Source organism: Oxyura jamaicensis, chromosome 3 (genome assembly GCF_011077185.1).
Source record: "Oxyura jamaicensis isolate SHBP4307 breed ruddy duck chromosome 3, BPBGC_Ojam_1.0, whole genome shotgun sequence".
Taxonomy (NCBI): Eukaryota; Metazoa; Chordata; class Aves; order Anseriformes; family Anatidae; genus Oxyura; species Oxyura jamaicensis.
In genome coordinates, this window is record NC_048895.1 from 72,157,012 (window position 1) to 72,182,679 (window position 25,668).

General features: G+C 42.4%; 2 protein-coding genes and 1 long non-coding RNA gene across 4 annotated transcripts; 2 read left to right on the forward strand and 1 right to left on the reverse strand.

The window, feature by feature from the left end:
• Positions 1-1,054: 1,054 nt before the first annotated feature.
• Positions 1,055-4,063, forward strand: LOC118163489. The gene is made up of 3 exons (XR_004749076.1): positions 1,055-1,173; positions 2,736-2,866; positions 3,939-4,063. It is a non-coding gene; the product is annotated as an uncharacterized LOC118163489 (long non-coding RNA).
• A 1,107-nt stretch (positions 4,064-5,170) lies between these two features.
• MTRES1 (mitochondrial transcription rescue factor 1) lies at positions 5,171-9,401 on the reverse strand. Of its 2 annotated transcripts, none has more exons than XM_035320120.1 (4): positions 9,303-9,401; positions 7,569-8,004; positions 6,734-6,806; positions 5,171-5,643 (listed from the first exon to the last, which is right to left on the reverse strand). In XM_035320120.1, the coding sequence occupies exons 2-4, from the start codon at positions 7,994-7,996 to the stop codon at positions 5,467-5,469; spliced, it is 678 nt and encodes a 225-aa protein (XP_035176011.1). In that variant the 5' UTR covers positions 7,997-8,004; positions 9,303-9,401; the 3' UTR covers positions 5,171-5,466. The 2 variants fall into 2 exon arrangements, with proteins under 2 accessions (XP_035176011.1, XP_035176012.1); XM_035320121.1 differs by lacking the exon at positions 9,303-9,401 and adding an exon at positions 8,755-8,850.
• A 5,292-nt stretch (positions 9,402-14,693) lies between these two features.
• On the forward strand, positions 14,694-24,039 carry CD24 (CD24 molecule). Its single transcript, XM_035320851.1, has 3 exons — positions 14,694-14,706; positions 18,125-18,273; positions 20,485-24,039. The coding sequence occupies exons 1-3, from the start codon at positions 14,694-14,696 to the stop codon at positions 20,665-20,667; spliced, it is 345 nt and encodes a 114-aa protein (XP_035176742.1). The 3' UTR covers positions 20,668-24,039.
• The last annotated feature ends 1,629 nt before the right edge of the window (positions 24,040-25,668 follow it).

Below are 25,668 nucleotides of genomic sequence, written 5' to 3' on the forward strand. Positions count from 1 at the left end.
GCCTGACTACAGTTACACGAGCAGGATTTTCCCCCTCTAAAGTCTGTTATTAAGATCTGAGATAAACTTAGCTAGTCAGATTGACTACATACTTGAAAATACCCTGCTCTGCTGCAGCCGTTTCCTTCTGTCTTTCAGAGTTCTTTTGTTTAAAAGAGCAAACCTGCCATTTGGAAATGGTAGGAATGTTGTTAGATATTTAAATGTCTGGAACAGACACGCACTAACTCCCCGTAGATGGATGTTACTTTCTGCCTCTTGGGTCAGAAGATCCTGCCAAGGTGAATATTGTGTCTCTGTCTACCTGTAGTTTAAATATATCACCTTTGGATAAGCATCAAACAGCTCGCCTCTAACAGCTTTCTGAAAGAAAATGTGTAATGCCTCCTTGCTGTGTGTTTTTGTGTCTTCCCCATCCCACACAAATTTAAACCTTGTTTAGAAGCTCTGTAAAAGATGTAAAACAAAACGTCGAAAGGGAGATCGGGTACACGTTAATTTATTGCCCATTAACTGGGTTCAGCTGTTAGCAAGCTTTCAAATGAGGAAGAGCTCTACTCGAAGTCAGCCACTTTGTTATGCTTAATGCATCATAGCCACCCGTGTTTTGTGTCCCAGGAAATGAATGTATATAATATCTTTCTAGATTATTATTTATTCATTTTTTTTTCAGTTAGTGTTTGATACGTGTGTTATAAGAGTGAGAAGCAGAATTGTGTCCTCAACACTACAAAGGCACACCAGGTCTAACTTCATGCTGGAAGGGGCTAACATTAATTCTACAGCCCCAAGAAGCACAGAAAAGAATGCAGGTTTTGTTGATAATTTATTTTATTTAGCTTTTATTTCACTGATAAAAGGGATGTGAAACAGCCAAAAAAAATCAATATATCTTAAGCTTGCCAGTACTGAGGATGTGGCATAAATTGACAGGTGTTCTTACTTACCATGCACATTTCAGCTGGTTGCATTTAAAATCTATGGTAGAGCAAGTGTGGTGGCAGGTTCAAGCCTATGACTTTCCTGAGTAAAAACTTGATCACTGTCACTGACAGAATTTCTTTATTTCTTCTGTTTGACTTTGTTTTGCTTGTTTGTTTTGGGCTGGTGGTGGTGGGGTTTGTTTTTAACCATTGTTACTGCTGTTCTGTTGGCACTAACGCAGGAATGCAGGTGTGTTTTCTACCTCATTACCTTTCTGAAAAAAAAAAAAAAAAAAAAAAACTTTAAATGTGCTTGAAGTTGTTTAAATGAATAGCTTTAGTGCCCTCTCTTAATTCTGTTTTAGGATTGTCTTTGGCAAGAAGGGCTGAGAAAAAGAACCCCGCATCTGTATGTCTTACCTAATTGCTTATCCTAGTAAATGTCAAGATACGCTCTTAATATTTACAGTACTTTTACAACCCTCATCTTTACCCTCTCTGTTACCGAATTCATTCACATAAACTTCCCAGTGGTAGTGCCGGTCTTAATTTCTTACAGAAGTTTCTTACAGGATTTGCAATTCTCATGGTTATCTTTGTCGCAGCTCCCCTAGGGGCTGCTGTGAGGGGGGGTCTCCTTCAGCAGAAGGCTGGAAGCAAACCCCTCCTACCAAAATCAACATCCCATCGTATTTGGAACATTTGCCTTGTACCTCATCCAACTGGCAGATTAGCCCCTGTGTTGTATTATTTTTATCCAGCGTATCCCTTCTTATTTTTTTGGCAGGTGGTGTCCCTGCTATTAGTGGGCATATAAGCAAAAACCTGTGACGTGGACAGGCCACCGCTTACTCCATTTCCTGATCTGTTTCATGATGTGGCCGTGGTCCCCAGTGAGCACTTTGCTTTCATTAACAGCAATCTGAAAGGACTTTAATTGTTATGGGACGGGAAGAGCTGCAATAGGAGCGAGATAAAGCTGTTCTGGAGAATGATATGCTCTGTCAGCCCCCCAACCCCTCACCCAGAAAGATAAACACAAATAGACCAAATGTGGGGTTGTGGTGGTTGATTTTGTCTGCCTTTTTTTTTTTTTTTTTTTAACCAGGTTTTCCTTGAAAACAAACAAACAAACTAGCATAACCCCTCAGTTAAGAAATGGGCAAACTCATCATGTGTCCAGTCACACTAAAATTTGTGTTAATAGCCATAAGCAAAACAAATGGTGATTGCCAAAGACTGGAGGAAGATCAGCTAATTAATATTCCTCCCCCCCACACAAATGTCAAATAATCATTCCCAATTTCCTTCCCAAATTTCATTATGGTGAAACAACGGTTTGTCTTTGTTTCCAGAGGCATTTTGTAGCATCATGTGTTAGTGCTTTGGAGACGAAGCTCACTTCCCTGGAAGGCAAACTCTACCTTATGAGTTAACTGAAGTGATACATCCCCAAAAGGGTACGATGGAAGGAAGTGTGTTGGTAAGGTCTACAGATGTTTCCTGTGGGATGTAGATCCCAAGACATGTCAGCAGCAGGACTGGGACACTCAATGTGATCACATCCTACCTTTGAGGTTTGATCCCTTATATAAAATCTAGGAGTCTGTTTGGTGTCATGCAATGCTTCTCCTTGTTTTTCCTGCTTCCTCCTTGTTCTGGGAATTTAAAAAACCCGAGGTCTCCTTGTATTACTTGTCCATTAGTGCTCAGACTTGCGTTGCTCCCCCTGCCACCCACACCTTTTTCTCTCCTTTCCCCATCTGTGCCATTGTAGACTGACCATCACGTTGAACATGAATTATTTCATAGGAGCTGAATGTATGATTTACCTGTGAGCCTACCTTGTCTAAAAACACCCCAAAGGTCCAGCACTGTGGCTGTGGTGTGCCTCTTCCTTCACCTCCCAGAACTCACGCTGGATCTGCCCACCTGGCGCTCAGGTCAGTCATTAACCAAGCGTTGCCTTTCTTCAGCTCACAGTCTAAATGTCTGAAGGTTGTAGGAACTAGAGCAACCTGCTCAACAGTACCAGGCCCCAGCAGCAATCTCTCATCAACCTTATCCAGGACAGATCAGTGTAGCCAAGCAGAACAACTACTCACCTTCCTGCTGTCATAGTTCTGTTCTGAGATCACCCTGCCTGTGAGTGAAGCTTGCTTTCCTGAAGCAAACTGGTACGGTTCTCCCTTCAGCTATCTCAGTCCTGAAGCCAAAGGGGGCACTCTTACCCATCGTAAGACTCGTTAGGAAGTCTTCCTTCCTTTCCCCCTTGCTGATGCTACAAGTGGATCAGCATTTTAAATGATGGAAGCCTGTTTCTACCTTTGTCACTGAAGACCTGGTTTCGGTGGCAGTCATCACTAGGACACATCTTTATTTCCTACTAGGCTTTGCCAAAAGTTCAGATCTAAGGTTTTTCCCTAATGTTTTCATATTCTGTCCAACTCAAGAAATGGCCCTGCCTGTTCTCTCTTATGTCAGCCACTTTTGGTGCTGCAGCTTCCCTGCCCATCTTGGATGCCGAGCAGGCGTAGGCTCCTTGTTATCCACAGAACAGCCCGGGTTGCACAGGACCTTGAAAGATCGGGTCTGAACTTCTGTGGAAAAGGGAGCCTAGATGAGATTGTCCAGCACCCTGTCTGGTTGTGTCATGAAAACCTTCAGTGATGGGGACTCCAGAACATCCCTGGGGAGGTTGGTCCAGTGATTGATTGTTCTCACTGTAAAAATATGTCTTCCATCAGCTGGAGCTCCCTGACATGTTACTCGTAACAAGTCTCTCTACTCACTCCCCTCAGCATCCCTGGAGATGATGGGAACCACTTCGAATAGCAATGGCAAGTGGAGCTGGGGAACAGAGGATGCACCTCGTGTATCTCCATAGTGCTAGGTGCAAGTTGCAGCAAATAAATACAGCAGAGACAGAAATGCCCCCAGGGAATATAGAGCCTCCCATGTTCACCTCTGGATGCTTGTAATGCTGAATATGACTGCTTCCTTTCACTTCTGCAGCTTGAGGATCACCAAAACCCTCAAGGAAAGCTTTCCAGGATCACGTCCTCCTAAGAACCAAACTTTTAAAAGGTCACTGTGGCTTTGAAGCATTAACCAGGCATCTGCCTGCCTCTTTAAACACCTACACACTCATAAAAAAGCTCACCACAACAGCACAGATTTGTAGTTCTGTCTGAAGGAAACTAGAAATGATTTTAAATAATGCAATCCGCAGCCACCACATCTGAGGCTATGGGCAGGCACAACCTGCTCACGCCCGGTCCCAGCCCTGCTGCTGGTGGTTGCACCTACCATTTCCCATGTGCTCCCTGCAAGGTGAGCACCGTTGCTTCCTGTCGCGTCACAGACGTTTTGTGCAGCAACAATCCAGTTGTTTACTGCTGTGTACCAGGTGTACCTGATATTCCAATGCATTCTGTTTGATTTTTTTTTGCCTGCACACTTAAATTTCAGGAACATCCAAGAAAAAGTGCCCCGGCGTAGGCTGCTGCTGCCCGTTCCAGGCTACCTCCTTCCCTCTGGGTTCTTCAGGTTACGTCGGGAGCAGACTGTGGACTGCAGAAGTGGCTGCCTGCGCACACAGGCCAGCCTCCTGTACACACACGCCTGCGTGTGGCTGTGAAGCACATATAAACAGAATAAAAATTCTGCACCACCACTCAAGTAAGTCGTTTCTGTTGGAAGAAGCATGTGTTCAGCCGCACAGCTGTGGGTGATCACTCGAGATGCCTGCCGTAAGAGGCAGTATTTTCCTGTAGTAATACAGACATAAGCTTTTAATCTCAGTATTATCTATCTTTGCTCGGATCTCTGCAGCCACCTAAATAATAAATACTTCTTAAAGTCCACGCTGAAGTAAGTATGTGGCAGAAACAGATTTAGTTTTCCTCTGCATGGTTACTTGAATGGTGACAATGAGCACTCCGTGTGTCTCCTCACTGAGCTGCCTTCTCCACAAGAGTGCATCTCTGCCTTGATTAATTCTCTGTCACTGCTTAAAAACACGCAGCTGCAATAATTTTTGTATTCTTGGTATTGCAGCGGGGTACAGAAGCAAGGGGAGTTGATATTGTTCACCAGGATCAAACCAATAATTAGAAAAGGAAGTAATTTTACATATTTTTTTTTTAATCCAAAATATTTAATGACCCTAGAGACAGCTAAAAAAGCGGTTCTGCTTGTTGTGGTATCAGCTTTAATATAAACTGATTAACAAAACTAGACAGCAATTAAGCAGTGATCAAATTAGTCTTTATTGATTCATTATTTATAACATCTGTAAAGAAGCTGCCTGGAAATAAAAGGGCTGGGTGTTTTATTCCCCCATATAATGAAACAAGACTAACAGCAAAAAGTGTCAGGTTTTTATTGCAGCAATACTGATGCACACAGCATAAGGAGCTAACATTCTAAGGCAAGCCCTTAAAAAAGGGCACTATCATTTTGTTTAACCAAAATTTGTATTTAAACAACAAATGATACGGTTTTCTGCAGAAAAGCCCATGCTGCCACATGCAACTCCCTGTTACTTCAGTACATCCTGTTTGGGCACCTTTAAGTTCTTCCAACGCCTCAAAATTACTTTGTATTTTTCGCTTTCAGTCTTGTCAGATACTTTTTTTAAGACTACTCGCATAACTACAGCGGTTCCTGTTTGCTTATCTTCACCTACTAAGAGATCCAGCGTGTCACCAATTTTCACCTGGGAACAGAAAGAGAACATGAGTGATCACAAACTTTCTCTTTGCGTGCAATTTTAATTTTGGTCCTTTCTTTCCACGTAAGTCTTATTCTTATAGGTGAGGAGGAAGACAGGCTATACTAGACCCACCGTAGATCCTTCTGGGAAAGCCCTAGCACTAAGCAATTAAGTGTGTGCTCATGATGTTCTCTGCCAAAAGCTTTGCTTTTCCTGTTTTGCTGCTGACACCTAACAGTGGAAAAGGTGTAATGTAGCATTTTTTTAAATTAATTTTTACTGAGTGGTGTTTCCTACCAATCTTTATCTATCAACATGGACTCAGAACAGCAAAATGCAAAATTCTCCCTCCTTCCTTTAAACACCTTAAAGTATTGTAAAGAACAGAGTGCTGGCCTAGTGTGGCCTTTTCAAATTCCACCAAAGCAGCATGCCTCTCGAAAACTAGCCCTAACTTTAGGGGATCAGGAATTAAAAACTTATGTTCTGATCGCCTTTCGACCACAGTAACTGCCACCTAGGATCACCCTCACGTAAAAGGTGTATAGAGGTATCTGTCACCGTTTGAGTGAGCTCTGGTGTGAAAGAACATGATCAGCTGGGCCTGCAACCCTTTCACCTCTCCTATATGTGTTCTTGTGTGCTCTGTTACTGGTAAAATAACCTCTCCTCCGTTACCCCACTTTCAGTTCCTTTCTATCATCAAACCTCTTTTTCTTTAATCATATGCCTACTCCAATACCTCACGTTAATAATTCCTACTCCATCAACCTCATAAGTATCATCACTTCCTTCAGCAGCTTGCAAAGTTCTGTCACTGCTGCCACCGGCTTTCTCCTTACTTTCAGCCCTTATTTTTACTTTTTAATACCACGACTCTCCTGTCTGCCTCAGGGAACAGTGTTTCACCCCAGGAATCACAGTGACACACACACACACGAAGCTGGAAGTGGTGTTAGCAATGCCATTCACGTTTGCAGAGTAATTTAGTGGTTACCTCTTCTGACCCAAGTAAAAGGAGGGAGAAGAAGAGGTCATGCCTTAGTTATTCTCTTGTACGGTATTAAAATATTTAAATTTGAAAAAGTCTTACAGTTCTACTTTTCTTCCACAGTTTTTCTCCGTTCAGCCTGAGTTCATTATTGTAGAAAGCATCTTCTACTTTACTGAAGAGAAACAAGGTTTTATTGCATTTACAGTAAGGCAGCAGAACAAATGCAATCGTTTCTTTGCAGATACACAAGAAAACCATTCACATGCAAGGCTTATTTCCACAGCTCTAATTTGCACGTACAGGATACATTTATTTTAGGCCAGGACAGACTTCAGCTGGAAGTAAAGAAGTCTTTCACAGATATTAAATGAAATAGTAGACTATAGGTGCTCTGTGCCACAGGTGCCAGCAATCAAAAGCTGCTTACAAAGACCTGTCTCCTGAGTATCCAACAAATAACGTCCCCTGTCCTACACCAGCCAGTGTAATCATTTTAAGTGATCAAATTATGATAATACTCAGTTACTAACAGCATTGCAATATAAGGCTTCTGTAGGTTGCATCAGATCATACTTGGTGATACTATTTATAGTGTACATATACCTGGTTGACTTGGTACATTAGGTTTATACTTACCCTCATCTATTTTGGCACCCATTAAAAAGCATATTACTTTATTCCCTCGCTCTCAAATTGGATCTTTTTGTATTACTTAGCACACCATTTTGTGTCTTCTTCATATTAAGTAAATAGGAAGTGATAGAAAATGCCTGAAGCAAACAAGAACACCTCATACATCCAAAAGCTGTTTTTAGGTAGTCAGAACAGCTGTACTGAAAAAATACTGAGCTATCCCAGCACAAAAAGGAGTATCAAAACTCAGCTTTTAGGTACACGACATCCGTCTCATCAGCAGGTTTTCTTCCATACTTACTTTCTTGCAACGTCTAGGCCAGCTTTCATGATCACATCATATCGAAGAGACTGCACTACTTTTTCAAGATCTTTGTAATCTTTTACTACACTGGGGTCATTTTCAAATGTATCCTCCAAGTCACTCTCTTCTTCATCTTCCTCCTCTTCCTCCTCTTCTTGTACAGTTTGTCTGTTCCTTTTAGAACTTTTGCTACTTTTGTTACGCAGAGACAGTACTGAGATATACTCTGGAGAAAGTCTTAATGCACATCGTTTTACTGGGGAAAAGCTGAAATACCTTCTGTAGTCTACTGTGCTTGCTTGACAGCTGCAGGATATGTTTTTTCTCCAAGAGGGAAACAGTTTATTAGAGGGGAATTTCTCCCACAGTCCAAACCAGACATTCAGTTTTCTAAAAGCAGTGACGGGGAGTCTGAAGCCAGTCATAGCATACCCTAAAATAAAATAAACACTCTTCTGTAAAAACAAGCAATGCTTTGACTACTGGAAGGGTTTCTCATGGCACAGCATAACAGTTACTGCAAAATGATGGTTATCAGGTTTCCTATTGAGCAATGCATCACCGAAAAGCATGTGGCTACAGAGGCACCACGACACCGTAGAGGCCTTTCTCACACACTGCCAGCCCACCGTTACAAACACCCAAAGCAGCAGATGGAAACACAACACTAAAACCCCCAATGGAATACTCTGTTCTTAGCTCTTTTCTGTAGTTTAATATTAACTGCCCAAACTTACTCGTGGCGTTTTCCTTCCTCCATCTGACGTGCAATTTGTAAAAGAAACAGAGTTAGCTATTTCATGAATGACTCATTCTCGATACAAGCGGCTCGCTCAATGCTGCAGATAAAGCCACAGGAGTCGAAAGGTTCTGAACTTCAGCCTCTGCTCAGAGCAGAGCACTCCTGGGTGGCAGGGCGCTGCAAAGGGCTCGTCATATTCCCCTCAGGGGGAACCAGCATGGCTGTGGAGCTAGGAGAAACAACGCTGCTCTATAAACTGCAGCGGGACTGCGGCCAGAAACAACACGCTCATCGGCAGCTGCTCCTTTTTTGGGACCATCTCTAAGGGGTGTAAGCAGGCAGAAACGCCCACAACCCCCCCGGTCCTTAGCAATTGGTCTGCGGTCCTTTCTGGCCGGCTGTGGAATAGTTTTTATTACGGCTTTGTGTGCGTGCAGACACCTGTTTGCTTCACGAGACCAGAGTTTGTCTGCCCTCTGCCCAAGTGAATGCTGCCAAAACCCGAAGGAGTTTGTTGTTGTGTGCCTTCAGCTATGGGAGGGAAAAGGCCTTGATACACATAACCACGACCCCATGGCTTTTCTCTTCTTTTTATATATTAATATAAACTGGATGAGGTACAGCTGATAATTTAGGCCGGCGCAACCCTTGCTGAAGACCCACACCTCTCCTCAGCGCGGGGCCAAATTCCCGGCGGGGCCGTGTGACCACGCACACTTATTATTGTTTATTTTTAGATCTGAACCTCTCCCCTGCCGGCCAGCGGCTGCGACGGGCTGCCGAAGCGCCCCGGAACACGGCTGCCGGCTCCCCCCGGCACCCCGGGCAGCAGCGGGGCGGCTCCGCGGGGCCCCCGCGGGCGTGAAGGGCCGCGGCCCCGCTGCCGGGCTCCTTCCAGCCCGCGGCTCCCGGCCCCGGCCCCGGCGCTGCCGCCCCACTCCCTCCCGGAGCCCTCCCCGGGCAGGCCGGGGCGCACCGGCCGCCGTTACCTGGCTCCCCGCGGCGCCTCAGGCCCGGGCCCGCCGCCGCCGTCCCCGCGCCGCCGCTGGCAGGCCGCAGGCCCAGCCTCAGCCCCCGCCCGGCGCCCCCTGCCGGGCCCGGCTGCGGAGGGAGGAGGAGAAGGAAATGGTCCGGGTCCGAGACTCCTCCTGCCCGGAGCTGCTCGGTGACAAACCCAAGATGCTGGGCTCGCTCCCCCGGCTGTCCCTCCCCGCGCTGCGCTTCGCTACCGCCAGAGTAGTGCAACCACATCAAATTGGCAGCGTCTTGCCCTGATGTAAAGTGCTGTGCAAGGTTTGGGGTAATTTTGGTACATAGAAGAACTCCTCAGCTTTGAATTTCTACTTTAAAATGCCCTTCACCTCACCTGTCAGAGCAGTCCTCTCTTGGCAAATTACCAGCAAATACGGCAAGTGATATGGCTGTGGAATAGTTTTTATTGCGGCTGCACAGAGGCTGTGCAATTAACATGGGCATTATAATTGATTGCTTGATTTTACACCTGCATAAGTTTTGTCATAAAACATTTCAATGAGAGGTTTTTATGTCAGGCATATTTTGTAATGGAGCAATCCCTTTGCAAAGCTGTTTCCCCTCCTTGAAAACCTCACTGGAAAGGAAGCTGCAAACATCTTTATGTCCTTTTGTATTCTGAATATCCCAGTGCCCAGTTCTGTGGGATTCTGACCAATCTCAGCTGGGAATATAGCTGCTAGCTTTTCCATATTTTCTTAAATGCATGCCTTAAAATATATATACATCCTTATCAAGAAAAAAAAAAAAAAGTAATAAAAGTCACTCTCCTGCATTCACAGTGATACATGAGTCAGAATAGAAAATGAATCTCTGAACAGTGGGGAGTCCCTGAGCAAAAATGCTAGCTCCCCTGTGGAAAACAAAACAAAACAAGCTAACAAACAAAAACAGAACAAAACAAAAAACCCTACTTTTCTATACAACCCACTCTTTTCAGAGCTCTTAGAAGGTGATTTACCTCACACAGGATTAAAGTCATGCTCTAACTTTGCTAAGTGAAGATATCTTTGTTTACTAAAAGTAACCTTTCTAGGCTAATCTGGCATTACACATTTTTATTGCACCCCCATACTGTAAGGCAATGTAAAGAACTTGCTTAAAGTGTTTCTGTCTTTTGTGTTTTTCAAATAGCATGATATAACAGTCCCTTTAAAAAACAGAAAGCAATCACTTCACTGTTCAGTAGCCTTTCCTGCAGGCCTTAGAGTTTGCAGAAGGTTAATTGCATTGCCCTCAAACAGGTCCCTCTGCAGTCAGAGAGAAAATGTAACTTGGCTGTCATGAACAGGCATCATGCCTCTGATTTATCTCCTCATTGCACAACTCCAAACACAGACATCACCTCTGTCACACTTGCTTCATTTCCCAGTCCAGCTACATGGTCCAGCTCTAGCTGTTCTAGTTAGAAGGTACATCATGTTAATATTTTGTCTCTGGCCTTACCAGAGGGTTTGTCAGGTTTCATTCAGCCCTGGGTCGTAGAGGAAGGTGTCACACGGGTCTCCTTGCCATCTGGTTCTCTCCATGCCACAGAGTACAAGGAGACATGAAAGCCCTCATTTAAGATTTGTACTCCAGCCACGTGGCATCTTGGCAACACCCAGCCTGGGTCAGTAAGTGCATTTTTTAATGACCAAAAAAGACAAAAATGAAGGTAATATTCATTACTCCTATGTTCGTTATATCAAACCGTAATTGTAACCAAAATGTTCAGGCTGGGTAAAGCCCGTAGTGTTATTTACCTCATTTTCCAGTTTACCATTAGGTGGCAGTGAACAGCTCCCTGTAAAAGGCTCACAAGCTCAAAAGTTTCTCTCAGGAACATGCTAGTGACACACAAATCAGACAAATATGTTATTTAAAGTGCCTTCAAGTGATTTTAATATATATATATTTAATATTACATGATAGTAAATATATAAATATATAGTAAATATAATAGTAAATATAATAGTAAATATATGATATATATATACATTATATATACCACAGATATATGTATATATATAATATCACCTCAGCAACATACAATTAAAATTTTCAGCTTTGGTAAGAAACTGGTTGTTCAGCTCAGGCAGATTAATGTAACCTTTTGAAGATCATGTGAGAAATTAGCCAGACCAAGATGTATTAACCTTTCCATGGTTTTCTCATACAATTGTTTCATTTTTTTTCAGTGGAGCTCCTCTCTTCTTTATCAATTTCGTTTTGTACACTGCAATATACACTTTACGACATTCAGTCATAAGGAGATTGGTCATCTTGTTTTGATAGCTCAGAGAGAAAATGCTTAATAACGTTTGACCTGTGTATTGGAATCTGTAGTCGAGAAATCCTTCTGCACAGCCTAGGGATTTTGGTTACCTTTATTTTTCTGTAAGGTCAGTCAAGTGACAGCAGTAGATCTGCTGATACTCATTGCATCTCGAAATAACATCAAGACCACCATATAGCTGTTCTGGCCCTGTTAGTAGCTATTAACTCCACCGTTATCTATGATGCTGTAACTCTCCATACAATGCCCGTCTCACCAGAGTACTTGTCACTGTGGATTTATCTTCAGCAATACCTTGGTGGAACCACACACCCTCTAAAGGACACTGCTTATTTCAAGGTGCAGGGAAGAGGTAACTGGACAGTTCTGTGCATGCATATGGCCTGGAAAACAGAGTGTCCCTGTGTGAGCACCACGTTTAACTTTGCCCATATTGATTTGAATAATGAGCTAAATCTCCCTGACTGCTAATTCACCTCTTCCAGTGCTACACACCTTCTGTAACTGCTTAGATGCTCTCTTTTCTTAGTCCATAGTCTGAAGACAATTCCTCTAGCTTGTTGCTTGCATCCAATCCTTGTCCAAATAATCTTACCGTCTCTTTCTCTAAAGCACATCTCTGAAAACTAATCTGGCATGCAGCGGAAGTTCTTCTTCTGGTCCTTCCACTGCTGCCTTTCCAGTCGGTACACTGCTCTAAACTGTTTCTCCTTTCTCACACACTTACCCATATTATCAACTGTGCCATTTTTACTATAAAACATCGGTATTCTTTGTTTTGTTTTGTTTTGTTTTTCTTCTCTTTAGAATTCCTTTAATGTCTTCAGCTCCCTTGTACACTGGACCATGGCCCTGTTCCTGACCCTTTGTGTTACCGCTTCATCTCCTCCGATAACAACGGTGTTACAATTTGTCACTTTTTCCCGCAGCCACTTTGGCATCCTGCACACAGAATCCCTTTCTGAACGAGGGCTCCCAGGCCCTCTTTCCTTGCAGCCTACCTATTCACTGAAAACTCAACTTGGACATCATAGATGGATTTTACATTTCTTTAAGTGGTGGAGATACAGCCATTTTGCTAAAGTAGCGTTCTTTTTTATTATTATTATTCATCCTTTTCACTACCTGACTAATTTGGCTTTTGTCAGCCAGACAATTGTCTCTGTTACAACACCACAGTGAGCTATAATCAGAAATAAAACAGGTAGGCAGTGCAGATGGCTCTGACCATTGCTAAAGAAGCTGATAGAGGCCATCCTAATAAATCTGACCATAGTGACCCACCTAAACCAGAAATTATTAGTCTCCTTGACAGTGAAAATCAGTGTTACACCAGTGGTTAAGTATATGAGAGGAAAATAGTAACTTCCATCAGTCAGTCTGGTATTCAATCCAGCTACCCAGAGGTTAAAGACTCCATAGTTCCACTGCTAATTAAATCTCCCCAGTTTGGTGAGAGTATTGCAATAAAATCTTTTTTTTTTTTTTTTCCTTTTTTTTTTTTTTTTCTTTCCTCTCACTTCCTTGTTTGCTAATTATATAAAATAAAATGTCTTTGGTTTTGAAGTATAAGTTAATGCACTATTTTTTAACACCAGCTTTCAGACTTGCATTCATTCTGAACATGTTCAGGTCCTGCTGGCTTTTGTTGCTGCTCTAGGATTTGCCGAGCTCCCACTGACAGCGGGTGGCAGATGTAATAAAAAGAAAAAGTAATCAATTAAGCATTTGTTATTTGAAACTTACTTATTAGCCTTAACAACTACATATTCCATGAGCAAATGTTAATTAGTTTGAATTATTTGTTTACTTCTGTTTCCTCTGCATTCTCCTCAAAATAATGGCTTTACTAGTTAGAATATAATGTTCTCTTCTCTAATTAATAGCAACTAATTTGAGATATATGCATGTACGAGTCTAACATAATTAATTTCCAATGAGGGATTTTAGATTGTTCCTCCATCTGTGTACAATTGAAGATTTATTATTCTCCTTTCTTTCCCTTTCTTTCTTTCTTTCTTTTTCTTTCTTTCTTTCTTTCTTTCTTTCTTTCTTTCTTTCTTTCTTTCTTTCTTTCTTTCTTTATTTCTTTCTTTCTTTCTTTCTTTCTTTCTTTCTTTCTTTTTCTTTCTTTCTCTCTCTCTCTCTCTCTCTCCATCTCTCTCTCTCTCTCTTTCTCTCTTTCTTTCTTCTTCTCTTTCTCTCTTTCTATGTTTTGTGTTGGGCTTGCTTTTAAAAGCAGAAAAAAGGATGTTCAAAGTACTTCAGCTTCCATCATGACTCAGGGACCACATTATTTTGATTAGCATTTGTTAACATTATTGCATCAGGAAATAGAAATGTATCTGTAGGCTGCAATACATTCTTGATATACAAAAAAGCAAATAAATAAAGGTGCAATAGGGATGGATGGAATGTCAGAATAATATCATTTGGAGTCAAGGCCATCTTGTTGTCCTTTCACAGTGTCCAGGTCCAGAGGTATAAAAGATTGTGTGAATCACATAGTAGGAAAATCTGGGATGATCTGTCTTCCATAAATGTGTGTCCTTGCAATGCTTGTTGTATAAACTCTGGATGTTCTCACTGATAAGCGACTGATCCTTCTCAGCACCTTGCCGAGTGATAACGTGTGGTGAGAAGTTCTTCATCTAAAAGGGGCATACCTGAATTCTTAACAATGATTCAAGATTCAGCAGTCCATCATTTCAAATCCCCAACTGGTCCCTATTTCTAAGATGGAACGGGAGGAGTAGTTCTAGATCTTGTTCATTTATGCATCTTTGAATCATGTTTGTGTGTGTGCATTCTGAAACTTTCTCTGCACCTGATGGACTGAAATCCCCACTGGAAGAGTGTAATCCTCAAAATATGTTCCTAGTGCTTAACCAAGATGTGTGCCAAACTGCATTGTCCAGATGTCTACAATGAGTTTCAGCCAGCCACCTCCCGTTGGTATTTCAGTCTTGTTCTGCAATGCCAGTGAAGGTACAATTGTAAGAAAGGTGCAACTGTAATGAAGGATGCTTCAAAAAAGCTGGGAAGTTTTAATTATGTGTCTGGAGCCTTGATGCCCCCTCAAGGTGAGTTCTTCCCACTGTCAAGTAGCAAAAGAAGAACCAGCCTAGCTTATGAAAAGACAGTGTTCCTATAGATATGGACCTGTGAGGTTCTCAAAGCAAAATCCTTATGGCAAAAACGGACATCAAAGAAACTTATCGCCAGAGGATGTCAGCATAGATCAGCATATGTAGGCTAGACAGTGCGCACTGGAAAGCTGAATTTCCCTCTTCAAAGATCTCCTTTGTAAAAAGATCAGAACCTAACACATAAATGCATAACATGCTCACAGTTGGGGATTAACTCTGGAATGAGCTTAAAATGGTTGAAGACCCTGGGATGTGCCACAGCACGTAGAAAGTTTCAGTCTATACACAGCCAAGGAAAGTGAAGAGCTGGTTGGGAGCACAAGATCCAGTGATTCTCATTGGCAATTGATGCTCCTAAAATATGTAAGCTTAAATGAATTGAAACTGGCAGATAAAGGCAAGAGTAAATTAACGGTTAAGTCAAAATTAGTTCTCATGAACTCCACTCAGTGCTCTCACTACACCTATTTAACTAAAGCTTGTCCAAATTTAACTACTTTGCTTTCCAGCACTTTTACATTGCTTTTTTAGTACTTTTACATGACTAGCCTCAGAGACTACTTCTGTGCTTCCTTTTATTGATGACTATTGTTTTCTGCCAGTCACTTCAGCCAATCCGGTTTGCTAATGTATTATACAAAGCAGCACAAGTTTTGATTCTGTTCACTAGATTGTGATGTCTTTTGCAAAGTCTACTTAAAACTCTCCATCAGAATATACAAATTAACTTACATTTAACCCGAAAGATTGAAGTAGCTTTAGCCCTTCTCTTTGTTAAGCTTTCTCATCATATATTATGTGTTTAACTGGTAGAGATGCTGAGTGTTGTTCCAACCTAGAAAAACAAAGGAAGCAGAACAAAGAGAGATTTAACAATGGTATTTAACAACATATGCCAGCATAATGAAAACACACAGCTATCAAAGGGCGTGTGATTGTTCTGAGACAGTATATTTTCTTTCCTGTGGGGAAAAATAAAAATCAGAAGTGCCTATTGGCCACCAGATAGCAGTGCTTCACTTTTTGCAGTTCTAAACTCAATTACAGTATTTCTTACCTCTGTAGAAATATTTATATGTTGGGTCCTAGTGTCTTGCTCAGCTATATCTCTAACAGATATCTCTAACACATTAGAGACTTCAGATAAAAAAAAAAAAAAAAAAAAAAAATATTTTGGAAGTAGGTGTGACGATTAGGTGAATCCTAGATCATTTTAGGATTTATGCGTTCAGGAGAAATCATGGATATTGTAGCTTTACTGAATGGGGGGAGTTGGTTGTAGAGATATAATGTAATGTATTCCCAATGACAAAAGTTTAAATGAAAATCTTGCACTTAAGTATTTTAGTGCTTCTTCCTTGCTGCTAATGTATTTCCTTATTTGCATTAGTATTTCGGGAATAATTCAGAAAGGTGTGGGTTTTGGCCTCAGAACATAACCTTTACATATTTACATTATTTTAGTAACTTGTCACTTCTTCTACATATTTTAAAGCATCTGCATTTTTCTTTATTTAGAAGACTCTTAAAGGAACAGACTTTATAATATTTTTAGCAAGAAGATACCCCCATTTTTAGCGTAATTTGTTAAAATGGCAGAAGTGTGATATACTATATAATAATAATTAGCAGTTACCTTACAAGAACCTTGCACCAGCCTCACATTTTACAGACATAGTTCCAGACCTCAGGTAAGGTGCACCGGGGAGAGAGAATGGGAAAGGCTGTCTGGGCATTATTCCATCATTCCCATGCGTCCCAGCTTTGATTTTAGTGTCTCAGCTGCTGCTGTAACCTGAACAGCCAGCTATGGTCCCAAAGGGATCATGCAACACTGCCTTTCATCCCATACAAGGTGGGAGAGGTTATAATGGAAACTGGCTCTGTCCACTTTACACAAGAATATTCTTAATTGTGGAGAAAAATATCGGAGAGCCCTGGCAGGGGTGCATTCCTCTGGCAGCTCCTGCAGTGGCAGAACAGGGATCTGGTGATAGAATAGTCTGAGCCCTCACTTACTGCTGTGATTCACGGGACTTCTCCCACAGGGAATTTCACCTTTTGTGGTGGTATCCATGTCCGCAGGGTAAATAGGTGACCTTCTCTCCCGTTTGTGGTTTCATTTTAACTGTGACAACTAAAGCAAACTGTTTGCAAGGAAAAGTGGTAACAAGAATGTTCTTAGCCCTGTCATCCCTCCTTTATTTTAAGTTGATCGCAGTTCCCTTTTTTCTTCTATTATCTCTCTACAGTCACGAAAACCCAACTTCCCCGATAACCAGCTTGAAGCAGACAACCAGCAAATATTCAGAAACAGAAAATCCTCAGTTTGATGCCTCTCCTCGGAGTTACCCTACGTATAGACTATGCCTCTAACAGTTAGGAACTTGACTTTGTGTTCAGGTATTTAAAACACAAACAAGCACCGGAACCATGGAAACATTACTTTAGGGGTACTTCGGGCTTTGTGCAACTTTTGTGCAACTTTGCTTAACATAAGTATCTCTTCACAGTTCTGGGATAAACAAGAACACATTTTAAAACCTATTGATTAGTTTGAACTAAAGACAACTGGGCATCTTCTTTTAAATGGAAGTAACCACTTCCACAATGAAACCGTCATGCCAGCGTCCCTTTTGTAGCTTATAAAGTGGACACAGACCATTTTGCTGATTTGCCTGTACACCAAGACACCTGACTAATTATTTGTTGAAGCAGTCTTTGATGAGCTGAGGGAGGATATACAACCAACACAGCCACGACACCGACTGTGCCAGAAGCTCCAACCTGTCGCACTGGCTACAACTGGAGAACCTTCTGTTCCACTTGTTACACGGGTTTTCTGCTCTTTAAGAAATAATGGTAACAATAAAATATTTAGATCCAGAGAGCGCCTGAAATTGCAACCTGTGGTCTGAAGCCGAAGCACCGTGCCTGCGGTAAGGCGCTCTGAGCAAGACGCAGACGAAAGGCAGGACGGTGCCTCCTCAACCATCTGGCAGCACAGCTTTCGTTACCTGTCCTTTCCTCTCCCATCATTTAATGATTCTTTTAATAAAAAGCTTGATGTTTTCACAAACCTAAGAATTGATCTCGGAGTATTCGCACTGCCACGCCGTGCCTCACCCCCCCCCCCCCCCCCCCCCGGCCGGGGGCCCCCCGGCGGGGCCCTCAGGAGCCCGGGGGGAGGCAGCGGCGGTCGGCGGGGGGCGCGGGCAGGCCGTGCCGAGCCGGGCCGAGCCGAGCCACGCCGGGCCGGGAGGCGCTGAGGGCGGGGGCAGAGGTGTGTGGAGGAGGGGGAAGGCGGTGGCGGGGCGTCACGGCGGCCATAAAAAGGCCGGGCGCGGCTGAGCGGCGCAGCCGTGTCGCTCGCAGCCACAGCGGCGGGAGAAGCGGTGTTGGGGCGGCAGCAGCGGGACAGCAGTGACGGGCATGGGGACGGCGCTGGCGGCGCGGCTCGGCTTGGGGCTCCTGCTCCTGGCGCTCCTCCTTCCCACGCAGGTGAGCCCCGGCGGTGGGACGGGGGCGAGCGAGCCCTCCTCAGCCCTCCCGAGCCCTTCTTAGCCCCCCCGGTGCCCTGCAGCCGCTGTGTCCACTCAGGGTCGGGGGGCTCCTCAGGGAGCGGCCGCCGCCATCTCGCTGTCCTGGGTGGGAGAGAGAGCTCGGGGGGCGGCGGTGGGGCCGTGAGGTGCCTCCAAGTCTGAGGTAATTTCGAGAAGGAATGAGCTGGGGGGCAGCGAGACCCTGCTCCGAGTCACATCTGGGGTTTGGGTGAGGTCCTGGTGCTCAGGGCATGGCAGGAGTGGGGGCTTGCTGAAGGGGCGAGGCATCAGCCTCCTGCTGCGGCTGCCCCGCTGGCCAGGTCTGTGCCTCGGTGCACAGATAACGCAGCGTTGTTGTGCCTGGCTGCGAGCATTCAGCCAAGCTGCTCCCAGACGCTGAAGCGGTGAGCTCCATAGACCTCCTTTGGGGAAGGGTCGGTAAGGCGGCGTTAGGAAAACCAGCAACAAAGAGCTTTCTGGAGGCGGTTTTAAATATTTTTAACACCTTTCTTTGTAAGGAGGAACTTCCCTTTTCCATTGTCCTCTGTAGAGCGGGATCGTACCATATGGGTGCTGATATCTGTAATGGGCACTGTGAGGGCGTTTGTCGGAGGTCCCTTATATCACAATATTGTGGAACTCGTCTCTAAGCCCTCTCCTTTGTAGGCATGCATGCGCCCACCGCGAATCTAGGCTTTGTCTTCAAAACAAAGATAACTTAAAAATACTGTAACTCAAGTGTGCTGGATGTTGTGTGAAGACTGGAAAAAAAAAACAAAAAACAGAGTAGGTTGGGGCTTATATCCTGCAAACTGATCAGGAGGTTTCTCTGCAATTCAGTATTTATCACTTTGCTTTCAACAGAAACTTCCACACAATGATTTTTCTTTTTTATTTATTTTTAAATCCTACAGTCCTGAATTGCTTCCAGCATGTTCCTGGTTGCCCAAAATCCTAACTACCAGAAGCTGTATACCGTCATGATATTTTTCTGTGATGTTCTTTTGTTCAGTAGAAAATGCTCAAAGGATATGGCCATACAATTTTCAAATAAATTTAGCATTGATCTAATGGCTTCAGTGCCGAGTTATTATATATGTATATTTCTGTTAAGGGTAGCTAACCTTTTCAGTAGCACTGGAAATACAACAATAAAGACCCTCTATGGAGAGTATTTATTAAAGTAGTTGCTCTTTTTTTTAAAGAAAGTGTTTTTACTTTACCTAACTGTACCATTGTGTACCAGAAAGCTCTGGTATAATGCAAGTTTCCTGCCACAGAGCTGAAGCCAAGTTTGCCGAACTATTCTTTTTTTAGGAGCAGATACATTATTCTTGCCATTGCTTTTCATCTTTGTGTATCACACATTCTTCACTAGAAGAACACATTAATTTAGCCTGGAAAAGTTTCCTGGGTAGGACATAGCTTGATGCTGAAGTTAAAAAAGTGCAAAATTTTTGTTCTATGCCTATAATTTGGGGGAGAGGAAGGGGAGCGGAAGGAGACTTCTCTACTTTGCTTTCTGTCAGAATCTTCATTTATTAGTGTTATATGGGCTTTCCGCTGCATTTCTTATGTCTGCTCTAGCATGCCAATAGGTTGTGACTTAATCAGTATAATTCCATTGTTCTCAGTTCTGCAGTTCAGTGCTACCATAGCAAGATAAGAGATGTGAGGCTGGAAAGAGAAGTCCATTTACACAAGCCCCACTGTTGCTTGAAAGGCATACCCAAAGCAGTTACAGATCTCAAATCAATAGATCCTACACTGTTTGCTCATATTTCTGTTTGTGGCTCAATCTGCTAAGACAATGGATTCATGCAGTTATCTGGAAGTCTTTTTTATCAAAAGAATTGCTGTACACTTCTTTTTTTTATTTTGGGAGGTGAGGTTTTTAGAAACCTACTCTTCTGTTCTGTTTTGTTGCAGGGTTTTGGTAAAACTAGCTTCAATAAACAGAAAACATTTAGAAAAATGTTAGATTTCTTTCCTATTCCAGAAACAGGACTTATTATACAACTTTATCCTTCTCTGTACAGTAGGAGGCATGAGCAACTGTGTGTATTATGAGTACTGTGACTGGTGTTGTGTTGTGAATTACCACTAATTTGTCTTCTGATTTTTAAAAAAACAAAACACTTCTATTTAACTTTTTCTACCCACATTCTAGATCTACTGCAATCCCAATGGAACAAGTCCAACACCTTCAAACAATTCTTCAGCAGCTTCCACTTTGTCAGCTGTCGTAAATTCACTGAACAGTACCACCCCTCACGGACATGGAAATTGCCTTCACTCTGCCACAAGTCTTCTTTTCATCCTCTCAGTTTCTCTTCTGTATTTTTGCTGTTAAGAGACTCTGGCAGGGAAATGGCTACCACTCCCCACCCAGTTTCCTGAACCATCTGAGATGGCTAGATCTTCGACCCAGCATGAAAATGAATCAGTCCAAGCTCTGCATCAAACCGGCTTGGTTCCACTCCATACTGTAATTAGTACCAGTCTGACCTAGAGAATCACCCGCTGTTCTCACTTTCCAGAGCTGACCCAATATGAAAAGGATGTGACCAGCTTCAGCACGGAGGTAAAACGAGCTCTCTCACCAGATGAGTCTGAATTTGAAGTACAAGATGGAAGCAAAAAGACAGTATTGACAACTCCCAATTTAAAGCTGAGAAGAAATGCAGTGTCCTTGTAATAGTGTTGGATGATAACACTTCACCAAGGCAGAAGGCTAGAGACTTTATCTACCACTTAGAATGACAACTTGAAGAGATTTTATCTTCCTTTTAAGTTCATTAAAGTCAGTAGCTCATAGAAATGCTAGAAAACACAGAAAAGCTCAAATGGTTCTGTTCCTTTCACAGCCTCTATGGTTAAAATCAATGGGTAGTAGGAATGTATGCAAAAGACACAAAGTAACAGTGAGAAGGGTTTCCTCTAGATTTAATTTGTATGAAATTGCTATGAGGCTAAAATAGAACATCAAATTTTGTAAGAATTCTTGTTTTTATTTAATTTCTGAGTTCTAACCAAACAGCTAGTCAGGCAGGACTAGTTTTTGAAATGTTGAAAATCAACAGTTTTCCTAAGAGTTGAATTATTTACCATGGGGATTGGGTTTTGACATTTTATTTAAATTGTTCGTATATTAAACCCTATGTGCCAGAGTAATGAGGTGTGGAAACGTTGGGAAAAGTACCAGGAGTTTTTTTGTAAATGAAGTTCAGACAAAAAAAAAAAGTCAAGGGATAACAATCTCCTCTTTCCCCTATTTCTCCTCCCAGTTCTACAAGTTGTACAAGTCCTTTTTGCTCCTGGAACTTTCCTTAATTATGAAGGATTTATAGAACCTCTTGAGTAATGTTTTAGTGCTGCTTTTTTTTTTTTTTTGGCACAAAGTAAATAACTTACTGTTTGTTTTGAAGAGTTTTCATTGTGATGGTTGACTTTAAACATGGGCTAATATTTGTGGTGGGGAGAAGGAACAGGGAGAGGAGAGAAAAACGCCAAAAAGCAAGACATTAAATGATTAGGTATTTGGAATCTGAAGACTGGAGTCTTAATTTAATCAATTTGAAAATGACCTTTGTAAATACTTTTTTAAAACTTTCTGAATCAAAATTGCTATACTTGCACAGATTGTTTCTGTATCATTCAACCCTCTAGATAATAGCATCTGGTAGTTGATCAAAACAAGCTCTGTTAAGGAAGTTCAACTACCTTAATAACACCTGATAAGGAAAAAAGCTGATATAACAGGAGCATATATGATCATATCACTCTGTATATAGATATATATCTCAGTATAAGATCATGTCAAACAAAAGTGGCTCCCAGTTTTTTTTAAATCCACATCTTCCAGTTACGTTACCACCAGTCCAGGTTATCAGATATTAATAGCAAACTAACACAAATTCCTGTCAGTGAGTATACATGGCATTTCCTTATGCTTATCATTTGTATTGAGTAAAATGTTAATGATTGTATTTTTGTGTTTGTGTAATTATGCTTTGATTTATTAGCTACTGATTTTCATTGGGGGGGAAAAAAACCTGTAAATAAAACAGTGGACAGGCAATGCATTCTAGGTGGACTTCCAGACACTCCTACAAGAACTTGTAACTTGCCTGCGTTAAGTGAATGAGCTGTTAAGCAAGACAGTGTATGTGATTAAAAACCTCAAGGTCTAGAAACATTGTGTATTAGTTTTATTTCTCTCCCTAAGGTTTAGTGGTATTATAAGCCTGGATTCTACTCTGAAATCAGTGAGTGAGGTTTTGTTAATATTTCTAATAACGAGTAGCTTTTCTGTATTTATTACAGCCTCTTCCCTTTCAAAGTAGCGTGCTTTCATTTTAGGCAAACAGTGCTTAAACAGTTTTCCTTTGTTTCTTGTGGCAGTGAGTTACTTCCCTTGTAACAGCTAAAGCTGTTTTTCAGCTTGTGGTTATCGAGCCTGTGAATTAACTGCTCGAGGTTTCTGACTCCCACATGCTACATTAATATAATAGGAATATTCTAATAATACAAGTTTCACCATGCTTGATGGAGGACAGAGGCTAGAAGAAGCAGTAATATGTGCAATATTTCACTGAAGAGTGAAAAATAAACCGGATCAGAACTCAAAAAACAGGTATTTACGGTTCATGATGTTCCAGAGTTGCTTTTTTTTTTTTCTTTTTCAGTTATGCTCCTTTCTAATAACCCTCTGTTCTGCATGATCATCTTTACTCCCTAGATATGGAGCAATGCACTTAAAAATGCCTAGCTACTTAGGCAAGCTGCACGGCAATCTGCATTTTTTCAGTGGGAGAGAGGCCCCCAGAGAGGCCTCCCGAGGCTCAGGAGGGGAGGCAGAGCGGCAGCCCTTTGATTGTGTTCCTTTACTTTTCCAGTAGGCTGAACAAACCCAAGAAGCAGAAGGGGTTTATCAAAGCTCGCCGTTTGAGCATATCTTGGAATCTGTGGGGACTATCGGAGTGCATTGTTCCCTTATTTAGCTTCCCTCTCAATGCTTCTAGGAGGAAGCGTGAAGATTAAAATGTTATATGAACTGCTACCTGGCTCTGTATCTTTTTGGTAAAACAAATTTGAAAACACAAATATTCAAAGACTGAGAACAAAGGCTGCAGTGATAGGCCCTCGTTCTATGAAGTATCAGTAAAATTAATGAAACAGAGGAATATGCCTGGAGTTCAGCGTTTGCTAAATATTTAAATGAACTTGGTTTAATTGGTGGCTTTTTTTTTTTTTAAAAAAAAAAAAGAAGAAATAGGGACAGATTAAATATGCCTAAATGCTATTAAAAACTAAACTCTCTTGAGTTTTCACCAGACCAGATGACTGATTTAGGAAAATGATTGGGTTACCTTTGTTCTGTTCCATCGCAGAACAATGGGCTCACTGATGAAGAAATCCACATGGAGAAAGAGAACTTGATGGATTTGTTTAACGGAAGGGGAAGGCGGGAGGCAAGGGAGGAGAATATAGCCTCCCTACTTCATGACTATCCCATTTTTTTAAAATGACACCTCTAATAAGTGGAACCAGCTCTTACCTATGCCTCTGACTTTCACAAATCTGCCCAGCTGGAACGTGTCTGGGTGATGTATATCGCAATGACCGAAACAATTCCTCTGTTTGATGTATGGCACTGCTTTCGTTGTACATGTGCTAGCCACATATGTCCTGAATAAAGTATGGCATTATTGTTTGAACGAAATAACCCACAAAGAGCACTTAAAATTTGTCTGCAGCCTACTGTTCCTTCCTCCAAAAAATCATATTCCTTATTTTTTTTTCTTCCAAATCAGTTTTCATCTGTTTCAGAAAAAACGCAGGGGCTTTGAGCGTCTTTCATGCAGTGAAAATCTCCAGGTGGTGAACCATCCCAAGCACTGTTCAACCCGTAAGCTTCTACTAGTGGCCTCCTCGTTTTCAGCAAGGTGAAATGGTGTGGCCTGAGCCTTTCTCCACGTGTGCAAAGGGAGGGTGCCTGGGGCTGTGGTGGTGTGCTAAGGATAGCCCCCCTCTGTCCGTGTGGAGACACGATGTTATTAATGTCTCAGTAAAAGACTTTTTGAATGAGCGCAGTGCTATTTTGCCAAGCTATCCCCAGCTTTTAGCCCAAGCCCTCGGATGCTTAGGATTTGCTCATGCGATGCAAATGCTCTCAAGCCAGCTCGAGGTAGGAGCACGCTGTAATTTCATTAGCATGGAGTGGTTTCTCTGGAGAGCAGCTCTGAGGCAGCCTCTTCGGCTGTGGGAGGGCTCCTGGGAGCCAACACTTGCAGGGCCTGGCCCTTGTCATGCATCTGCACAAGTCAGCGTTTCCCTGCACTCAGGTTACATCAGGCTCTCAGTGACACCTCCTATCTGCAGGCGAGGACGTATCCAAACACCCATGTATCAGAGGTATTGCAGAGCGATTTGCATTTGGTGTGCATTCAGGCTCCACAGGGATGTGATTTGCCCTACATGCCTAAAATGACTTAGGTGGCAGGCATTGTCATTCAGCGACCGTATTGTACCAGATACAATTGGAAACATTTCTTGTTTTTGCATTACAGATAACTTTGAAATGGGATCTGTGGGCTCTGCCTCGCAGCAGCACAAAGCCCTTCATTATATAGCACGCGCTGCATTCTGCGCGCCGTACGGGTCTAGGTCTATCGTGCCCCGATGGATGGAGAGGCTGGGTACTTTAAACCCATCGTGTTATCTGCAGCAACCCTAAGAGCACAAGGCTGTCTGCGAGATGTGCTCTAAGACGTGCTGTTTCCACCATTATGCGGTAGCCTTGGGAAAGATACTTGATCCTTGCGTTGGTTATCAGCCTTCGGTTTTCCAAGTGAAGCCCTTAGCTTCCTGCTCATGAATGCATAATTGCTCCGGTTTAGTCTTCATCAAAATGTCTGTAATGAATGACCTGGAGCTGAAGAAAAACATAGTTAATTTAATCCAGCCCAACAACAACCCTGATCTAACAAAATCTTGTCTAGGAAGGGCCATTCAAAGCTCTTTTGAATCCAGCAATACTCCCTCCAATGTATGTGCTATAAATACATGAATAAAACATTTTCAAGCTTTTCAGAAGCAATCCGAGACCCTTTCATGCTTTCGGCTTAGCAGGAGCTGTGCTTTAACAACGAATGGGGATACAATATAAAAATTGAGCACGCAGCAGAATTAAATCGTGGTAGCTTGGTTTTGCTGCATAAACTGAATGATCACATTCCACCAAAATCTCTCTTGAATGACCTGGTGTGAAAAGTATTCTTTATGTGGCACAAATTATTAAAGGAAGCAACGCCTCTTTAAAGCAATTGTTCTGTTTCCCTCTTTTCAACAG

Bases quoted from the DNA above. Each gene is read 5' to 3' on its own strand.
- MTRES1 (XM_035320120.1), bottom strand. From the start codon at position 7,996: ATGACTGGCTTCAGACTCCCCGTCACTGCTTTTAGAAAACTGAATGTC. The intron at 6,807-7,568 runs GTAAGTATGGAA...GTTTCTCTTCAG, and splicing joins GGCCTAGACGTTGCAAGAAA to TAAAGTAGAAGATGCTTTCT. The intron at 5,644-6,733 runs GTAAGACTTTTT...TTCTGTTCCCAG, and splicing joins TGTGGAAGAAAAGTAGAACT to GTGAAAATTGGTGACACGCT.
- CD24 (XM_035320851.1), top strand. The intron at 18,274-20,484 runs GTGAGCCCCGGC...CCCACATTCTAG, and splicing joins CGCTCCTCCTTCCCACGCAG to ATCTACTGCAATCCCAATGG.